A 9,733-nucleotide genomic window follows, 5' to 3' on the forward strand; every position below is an offset into this window, starting at 1 on the left:
CATCCATCCATCCATGTATCATCTATCATCTATCATCTATCATCTATCATCTATCATCTATCTATCTATCTATCTATCTATCTATCTATCTATCTATCTATCATCTATCTTCTATCTATCTTCAATCTCAGTTGATCTGGAACAGCTAACCAGGGTTAAATTTGCAAGTCAGACATTGTGTTAGGAGTGGTTTTCTTACAAGAGGAAGAAGGGGGCAGTTACTCCCCTGTGCTTATACTCAAAAGCATTAACATTTCCAGAAAGCAATTGTGACATTGTTAATGAAAGAGTTGTTAGCTGTAGAAGCAGCTTTTAAGCAACAGCAGAACGGGTTGTAAGATGCTTCTTTCCCAGTAGACGTTTGTACACAACACAAAATTTGCAGATATTGCAGAAAACTCAACTGCTTTCCACAAGGCAAGTGAGATAAAGCCAGTGTCCTGGTTCTGCAGAATAAAGGAGGGCAGTCATGCTAGATAGATTTTATTTGACCTTCTGGCCCATCAGGATGAGCGAGGCCTGATCCAAGCTACATAAAGCATCCTTTAAGGGGAGGGGTGCAGAGCAGAGATGGTGGCTTCTCCAGACTTCACCAGGTGCTTCGCTCACTCTGGAGCAGGAAAAGGAGCGATTTGCACTAGAATTTGCACTGGCAGATGAAGGGATGCAAGGATTCGCAGGGTACATCGTTCCATTTGAGATATCCTGGACAGCAAAACAGAAGGTTTCATTTTCAATTTGGACCAACCTTCCCATTTGTTTGCCCCACACACCCAACAGGTCCTCACAATGTGTGTTGGGAGTGAACTCTTATGCTTTGTTTCCCAGTTTTTAAGGCAAAGAGGATTTGCCTCTGGGGTGTTCAGGGGTTTCCTTCAGCAAGGGTCTTTTTGAGGGTCTTCTTCAAATGGAAGAAGAGAATTCTTAGTTGAGAAGAAGACTTCCTGTCCAGGAAAAGAGGACGGTAAGAGGGAGTGAAGGTTCCTGTCTGTAACAATAATGGCTGTCAAAAAGTAGGTTAAGATGGAGATGGTTGGTTTAATTATGGTGCTGTAATAATTAAGTTTGGGTTTTTGAAGAAATGGTGAATTCCATTTTTGTTTATCCCATGGGTGTTTTGCGTTCCCTTGGCTGTATAGAGTGTCGGGCTGTGAGAGTTTAGAATTTAAGGGGGTCAACAAAGGTCATCAGTTGTCAAGGGGTGAGCATTCCAAATTGGATGAAATGGGTCCCCATTGTTAAAAGTGCATCTTCGACGCCCTACCCTTCACCTTGGCGTACCTGTCTTGGTCAAGAGCTCAACACAATACTCTTTGTTGTGTTGGTTGTTGGGCTCTCCTGAATTCCAGGAGAAGTAGTTAGTGAGGGATCTGTCTGACCACTCCCAGGTGCGTTTCTGTAATGAGAGGGAAACCATGTTAATCAACGGAGGAGGGGGATCTCTCTCTGCATGGGATAGATAGATAGATAGATAGATAGATAGATAGATAGATAGATAGATAGATAGATAGATAGATAGATAGATAGATAGATAGATAGATATGGATAGATAGGATAGGATAGATAGATAGATAGATAGATAGATAGATAGATAGATAGATAGATAGATAGATAGATAGATAGATAGAGATAAATAGATAGATAGATAGATAGATAGATAGATAGATAGATAGATAGATAGATAGATAGATAGATAGATAGATAATAGATAGATATAGATATATACACACACACATATAAATTAAAAAATTAATTAATTAATTAAAAACCAGAGTTATATTTGGTGAATGTTTGGATAGGTGACAATCAGGAGATCCAGAGAAAACTACTAGGAGGTACCCATAAAATCACCAACTCAGTTGACACTGATTGATCTCAGTAAGATCAACAGGGTCAAAGTCAATGAGTCCTTGGGTGGGAGACCATCAACAGAACCCCAGAGAGATAGGGGAGACTGAAAGGCATCCTGGGAATTTGTAGGGGTGGGGGACCTACTTCTGTATTGTTGCCATAAATTAACATTTCTATTTGCAAAGTCACCAGGAACTGAGCTCAATTCCAGGAAAACATCTCTTCTTTTATACATCATCAAGCATTTTTCAGGAATTGAAAATGCAAGAGAGCACAAGATGGAAACCTGCCGGTAACAGAAATGAGCAATTTCTGCATAAAATGAAAATGGGGGGGGGGAGGAAAGAACAGCCCTCCTACACCAGGGCCTGTAGTCCCTGAGTTTCTGGTCCATCAGAGTTTCAACAAATATCAGAGGCCATTCAATGCTCTGAAAAGAGGGAGTCAGGCTGAAGGAAGCCCTGAGTGCATGAGGACGCCCTAATCCCGAGATGAATTTGCGATAAAATCCGTCCCTTTGGGACTTTAAAGACAGCAGTCAGTTCTTCAACTGGGCAGGAAGGGTTGGTGAGGGGGCAGGGGAAACAGTGTTGGAGCCTCTCAACGGTTCCTGTCCAAGGCAAAAGTTTTTAGCAGAGAAATCCTTAGCAATAGCAATAGCACTTAGACTTATATACCACTTTATAGTGATTTTACAGCCCTCTCTAAGCGGTCCTCATTTTACCCACCTCAGAAGGATGGAAGGCGGAGTCAACCTGGAGCCCGGTGGGAGTTGAACTGCCAAATTGTAAGCAGCTGGCTGCAGCAGAAGTAGCTTGCAGTACTGCACTCTAACCACTGCGCCACAGAGGCTCCTCCCATTGGAAGATCCTTCAACAATCCCCTTTAGGAACAATAACAAATGAATTGCAAAATATTGCCAATAGGAAGGGACCTACTTTCCGTGGATCGTTCAGTCCAATCCAGACATTTCCGCTACCTTTCAGATAGTCGGAGACGTATTCGGCCAAGTCAGCTGATTCTGCCACGCTATGGATGGAGGCGAGGTGGCAGCCTGGCTTCAACTTTCTGCAGAACATCTGGGAGAGGCAACAGGAAAAAAAAATCATTAGTGCAGCAGAGAAGAAATGTTTCTGTGTATGTGTGTGTGTGTGTGTGTGTCCCCCTTTGAGAAAAGAGCAAGGATCTGATTGGTTCTAGGTGGTTCTCGCCACCATCTTCGCTCTATTGAACACTACAGATGTCTTTGTTGGAGTCTGCAGCTCTTGAACCATTCTTTACTTAAATTCATGATTTGTTTATAATCTGCAATCTCCATCATTTAAGAAGCAAGGAGGTTTCTGGAGATGTTGCTAGAATTGCCAGTGAACCATCAGGAAATCTGTTGCATAGAACAGGGGTCTCCAACCTTGGCAACTTTAAGCCTGGAGGACTTCAATTCAATTCTGGGAGTTGAAGTCCTCCAGGCTTAAAGTTGCCAAGGTTGGAGACCCCTGGTTTAGAAGATGGTCACTCAACCTTGAAGCTCAACACTGCTTAACAGGTATGGGTCGTGGAAATCTAAACCAGTATATAGTCCAGAGAATACTTTTATTTCAGACTATCCTAAAAATGTGGCCTTTGTTACCTTTTAATGCATCCTCTGTCAACCCGTAAAATATTTCTATGGTCTTTTTAGAGTTGCCAACAGAAAGGGAGGTGGGACAAGTGCGGCAGCTTGCAAACTGAAAGTGATTCCATAAATCGTTTTCAGAAATAGTAACTAGGTGACTGAAGTTTCTGATGCGCAAAATTCTAACTGGAGAGCATGATTGATGACTCTGGGCTATGGATGTGTACCATTGGAGGATATGAATTACGATACACCCGGGAGGGGGGGGGAAACCAGAGTCAAGGGTGACAATGAATGATGTGCCTCAGAGTCGGCTACACCCAGGCAGTGCCGGACATGTTAACTCCCAATAAATCCTTTTGAAGTTCTGGAAGTTTGGCTCAAGGCTCATGATTTAAATGGGGGTCACTGCCATAATCCTGACACCTCTACTTTATTCCAGCCAGACTGGGCTTGGGGACAATGCAAGGCTCCCCCTAGACTTCTCCTGTATCTGGGCTAGGGGGTTCACAGAAAACACAATGCTTCTAAATCCTAAACCGGTATATCATCTAGAATACTTGCATTTCAGATTGTTCTAGAATCATGTTCTTTGCTACCTTTTCATGCACCTACCCTAGTGGCCTTCCACTTCGTCCCAGCCAGAGTGTACTTGGGAGCTATGCAAGGCTCTGGCTAGACTTCTCCCATGCCTGGGTGAGGAAATTCACAGACACACACAACACTTCTAACCTCTGCGTCATTCCAGGTCTTGAGGTCATCATTGACCTTGTAGCAAAACCCATTCATGGACAGCCAATCATTGGGACAACAACAGCCTTTCACTCCTAAGTGGGAAGAGAGAAAGTCCAATGAGAGGATGGCCAGGAGAAGAGGAGGAGGAGACAGCTGGGTCTGCAGAACATTCTTAACCTGTTGGGTTGCAAACATCTTTGATGACAATAAATTGAAACTGAAAATTTTAATCAGAACAGCTGTATTTGCAGAATGTTCAACAACTGACTAGGTTTAGCTTTGGTTTAGTTCCTTGAAGCTTCATGTCTTGTGTGAACCTGTCCCTTTTCGTCAATTTATCATTTGGTGAACTATGTTAAGTCAGAAAATGGATTCTTTCAAGAAACAGGTTTTTGAGTGGGACAAAGTATAGGGATTCCATGAGTCAGTTCTGGAGGATCTGCAATTGCCTCTTGGATGACCCATAACTACTCAATGGGCTTCAGGGGTGGGAGGCACTCAAAGTTTCGTGATAAAAGCGTGGATCTTTTACCAAGCTTTCAAGTGTGGTATTAATTTTTGTTTGTATTCTTGGAAATCAGCACTGAGTCTTGCAGCGAAGAGAGAGAGGGTGAGATCTAAATTGCATAATAAGCCAAACAGAAATAAAAGCAACTTCAGGGAGATGATTCCAAGGGGTCAGGTCAGGAGGGGGCTCAGAGGCAAGACACTTGTCCTCTCGGGATCCCAGAGACCCTGTGGAACTCACCTCTTAAGGAGAGGGCCATGACCAGCAAGCTGAGATTCACAATGATGAATTGCCCCGTGGTCTTCCTTCCTTCCTTCCCTGCAGAGAAGAACAAAGAAGGAAGAAGTGGGAGGAGGACTAGGCTCATGGTAAGGCTCCATCAGGAAGGGGGACCCAATATCTAATCCAGGACCAAGCTGGGAATCCCACGGTTTGTCTCACAATTTTGCATTGGCTCAACTGGACCCCATTTCCCCTTCCTTGGTCATGCAGCAGCATTGATGGGTCACAGTAGATTCTGCAGTGCTGTATAATGGTCGGGGGGCTTCCTTAGAAAGGGTCTCCTATAAGTGTCTTTCTCTTCCATAGAGATCCCCAATAGATCAGTTCCTCCCTGCCTGAGACCCCCACCAGCAGATTCCCTACTACAACCTGGACGTCGCCTGCAGCCTCCTGGAAGAGGTCCCTTTAGATGGAGAGAGACAGACACGGGAATGATCTTCTGCAGAGGCCTCACCTGCCATGTCCACCCAGGTGGGAGAGCAGCACTCACCTGTCCCTTAGGAAGCTTCAGTCCAACTCTGGGTCCTTGCCTGGGGTGTTGAAGGCCAACTAAACACCCCGAGGTGGAGACTGAAACAGGATGATGTTGCTCTGTGCAGAAGGAGGACACAAGGAGGTTGTCTTCAGCCAGGTCTTTTATACCCCCAAACCACAAAACCCGCAAACATGAACATCAGGGTGTCATGTGTTGCCCCCTTTTCCCGTTAACAGCTTAAACCCCCACAGCAGTGAGAAACACAGACACACGTGTACATATAGGCCATCCAGAAGCTTTCATAATGTAACGGTCATTTCAGCCAGTTGGCATGTCCTACGTGCTTTGTTTAGTAATATTTGAGCAATATTTGTGAGCCTGTGGTTTTGCTCCCTCCCGCATGCATTTCTTCCTAGAGCACGGTGAGAGTTACACAATGCAAACAATGCCTTTGGCCCTGGGTTTTTATGATGTTATAACTCTCCTGCTTAGCCAAACTATCTCATCCATGCATTCCCAGGCAAAGTTATGTAATTTATATGTTTAACAAAGCTGATTAATTCTTTAGGTTGCATTCTTAGTTTTCCCTGATCACACTTGGCTCCTTGGATAGCAAATCAGACTCAGAAGAGGGTGGACCCAAAGGCAACACAAGGCAAGGGGATAGGTTTCTTTTGGGGTTGGGTGAAGGGAGAGAGGAAGTATTATATTTCAGAAGAGAGTTTTGGTCTAAACATCAGGAAGTAGATTATTTGTACAAAAGATCTATCAACAGTCCAAAGGCACAAAACTTGACACCCTGGAGTTGAATTAGATTCTATTCATTTAAAGCATTTATATAGCTGTCAATTTTATATTGAACTCCAGGTGGCACCCAATCAACAATTAAACAACATGAATAACAAACAACAGGTGCTTAGTGTCCACACAGGTGAAATTCAGGTGAAGCTCCATCCCCTACTCCTTCCAAGCTTTATACAGATAAATACTTACAAACAAACAAATAAACACAACAAAACTCATTCGTAGCTTAATATTGACACTACAACGAAAACACCTCTTGAATGGAATCTATCGCAGCCTTGTAAGGACGTAGAAATTCATCCTCTTTACTTTTCAGCAAGAAATGCCTCATGTGCAATTCAGGAAAGAAATGGATATTCTATTACTTATAAAGGGGTGAATTTCTGTTGGGGTGGGTGGGTGAAGGGATATTATTTTATTTCAGAAGGGAGTTTTGGTTTAAAAACCAGGAAGTAAATTTTTTTGGCACATCAACATGCCAATGGCATACAACTCCTTGGAGGTGAATTGGACTCTGTTTATTTATTCATTTATTTAAAACATTTATATAGCTGCCCATATTATATTGAACTTTGGGCGTCTCCCAAACAATGTTTCAACCTAGAAATAAGGAGAAATTTTTCCACGGAAGAAGATATAATTTAAAAAAAACTGGACTGTGCAAAAATGGACAGATTAACAGTGAAGATAAAAGGAAAAAAAAGACACAGAATATTTTCGAACTTGGGACTTGTTTTATCAATGGTTGGATAATAGAGGTAGAAATTAGGAACTTAATAAGTAAACAAATTGACCCAGACAGTATGCTGCTCCTGCTTTGGACTAGATCAGGGGCCTCTAAACTTGGCAACTTTAAGACTTGTGGACTTCAACTCCCAGAATCTTCAATTCTGGGAGTTGAAGTCTAGAAGTCATAAAGTTGCCAAGGTTGGAGACCCCTGGATTAGATGACCTACAACCTTTTTATCACCTTCCAACTCTCTTATTCTATTTTGTGTTGAAATCGACATTAATCATAAAACAACCCATGACATACATCTATTAAAATAGTAAATATTAAAAACCTGGCACCAAAGTGAAGCTTTTGCACGCGGTCCCTTCCTTAATAGAATTGGAGTTCTTTGAAGGAATTCCACAAAACCTAGAGGAGTAACAGTATTGCAACTTTGTTTGCTCTTAGATGCCCATTTGAAACATTTGCAGCAGGAACAGGTTCAATTGTGCAAGCCCAGTCGGAGATCACGGGACTTGCTCCCTTCACAGCTACCACAACCGATCTGGGGAAGGGGAGCTGATGCAACTGGGAGCATCCAGAGGAGCAGCAGCTGCTGAGGAAAGGTAAAGGTGATGGGATTCAGCACTTTGGTTTATCTGCAGCAAGCCGGGGCATATCATCTGAGTTTGCCCAGCCAGCTTCCCATGGAAGGGGAGCGGGATGACCTTAAAAGGAGCATCCCCCCCCCACTTACTATCCACAGGCTCAGGGAAATGACAACGGACCCTTTCTCAAGTGCCCACAATGGGGAGGGGAGAATTCAGCTTGTAAGGAGGGCTGAAGTTCATATGGGTATGCCCTTAATTGCTTCAGTCAGCCTGGGACAGAAGGGACAGGTTATGACCTGCAGAGTCCACGCTTACAAGGACCTCAAAACAAGGTTGCAATAAGGGATCATTACCCACCGCCTCTAAGATCAGATCTGATGGACCGATTACAGGTGGCTCACATATTTAGCAAGCTGGATCTCAGGAACACTTATGACCTCATTAGAGTCAAAGAAAGACATGAGTGTTTGATGTCAGGGATGGTGAGTTTAAATATCTAATTATGCTTTTTGGATTGGCTAATTGTAACTGGGCAGCAGTATTTTCTTGATTTATGAATGACTGTTTTTCAGATATCATTGACAAATTTCTGATGATTTACCTAGATGACATCTTGATTTACTCTGAGGATGCAAAGGCTCAGGAGCTGCAAGAGGTGTTGCAAAGGAGACAGGACAATAAGCTGTTTGCCAAGCTGGAGAAGTGTGACTTCGACACCTTTGACAATTGGACCATTTGGGCAGCAGGATTCCAACTGATGGATCCTACCAAGGTGTGAATGGTACTATCCTGGCACACACCCCTCATTACAACATAAGAGATTGTCAGAGTTTCCTGGGCTTTGCTAATTTTAACAAGAAGTCCATTGCTAACTTTTCACTCAAAGTTAAGCCTCTCACCTAATTGTTGAAAAAAACAAAAACAAAGTTTGCTTGGATGAAGAAGGAACAATCTGCATTTGGAAAGTTACAAATCATTTCTCCCCCACCCTAATTCATCAAAAGCAATTTAGCATTCAGACTAGCAAGTCAGACATTGTGTTAGGAGTGGTTTTCTTACAAGAAGAAGAAGGGGGCAGCTACTCCCCTGTGCTTATACTCAAAAGCATTAACACTTCCAGAAAGCAATTGTGACATTGTTAATGAAGGAGTTGTTAGCTGTAGAAGCAGCTTTTAAGCAACAGCAGGACGGGTTGTAAGATGCTTCTTTCCCAGTAGATGTTTGTACAGAGCACAACATTTGCAGATATTGCAGAAAACTCAACTGCCTTCCACAAGGCAAGTGAGATAAAGCCAGTTTTACTTTGACTTTTTTTTAACCTATGTTTCTGGGTTGTGTAATTTGTTGCTGAATGCTCTATAACAGATAACAGATAATCAGAGTTGGAAGGGACCCTGTAGGTCATCTAGTCCAACCCCCCCACCCACCCAAGCAGGAGACCTTACACCATTTTTGACAAATGGCAGTCCAATCTCTTCTTGAAAGTCTCAAGTGATGACTTGAGACTATATTGCAAGCCTGAGTATTTTCAGGCACAACGTATGTTTTCGTCAACCCAAATCTACAGGAATGTTTCTGCCAGTTAAGCCTATTGTGCAATCTTGAAAGAGCGCAGCTCAGCTGCTTCTGTGGTGTCCTTGGCCACTTTCAGTTTGGCTACCAGGTGTTGATGTTTTATGATTCCATTGTCTGCAGTCTGGATTTGCTCATGCAGTGGGGAAACTCTGAGGTTTTCCCCACACTCATGCACTACAGGAAAGTGGTGCTGAGGCCCATCAGATACACATCCCTCCAATTAAAATGAGGTGGACATGCCAGAAAACATTGTAGCCTCAATGGATGGGCCTCCTAAAGAAACACCTTTAATGCCAAGGTTTGTCAAGCAGAACAGAGGTGGTATTCAGCTGGTTCTGACTGGTTCTGGAGAACTGGTAGCAGAAATCTTGAGTAGTTCAGAGAACCAGCCAATTCCACCTCTGACTGGCCCCGCCAACCCCGTCTCTTCTCAGCCTCCCATTGAGTCCCAGTTGATTGTCTGGGTCTACTTTGGTTGCCCTGCACAGGAGAACAGAGCTGGAAAACAGGTTAGTGGGGTGGGGAGGGAAATGGGGATTTTGCAGTGTATCCTTCCCCTGCCATGCCC

General features: G+C 43.4%; 1 protein-coding gene across 1 annotated transcript; it reads right to left on the minus strand.

The window, feature by feature from the left end:
* Nucleotides 1-523: 523 nt before the first annotated feature.
* LOC113429642 (C-type lectin mannose-binding isoform-like) lies at nt 524-5,449 on the minus strand. Its single transcript, XM_087969165.1, has 6 exons — nt 5,443-5,449; nt 4,947-5,024; nt 4,196-4,290; nt 2,790-2,930; nt 1,282-1,396; nt 524-705 (listed from the first exon to the last, which is right to left on the minus strand). Exons 1-6 carry the CDS (start codon nt 5,447-5,449, stop codon nt 638-640), a joined length of 504 nt encoding a protein of 167 aa, XP_087825291.1. The 3' UTR covers nt 524-637.
* Nucleotides 5,450-9,733: the final 4,284 nt, after the last annotated feature.

Source organism: Notechis scutatus, chromosome 6, assembly GCF_049901735.1.
Source record: "Notechis scutatus isolate UNSWTSFEM ecotype Mainland chromosome 6, rNotScu1.2, whole genome shotgun sequence".
NCBI lineage: Eukaryota > Metazoa > Chordata > Lepidosauria > Squamata > Elapidae > Notechis > Notechis scutatus.

Coding starts and splice junctions, on each gene's coding strand:
- LOC113429642 (XM_087969165.1), bottom strand. Junction 2,931..4,195: donor AGACCTGGAATGACGCAGAG/GTTAGAAGTGTT, acceptor TGCCTCTCCCAG/ATGTTCTGCAGAAAGTTGAA. Junction 706..1,281: donor TGAGCTCTTGACCAAGACAG/GTACGCCAAGGT, acceptor TTTGCTGTCCAG/GATATCTCAAATGGAACGAT.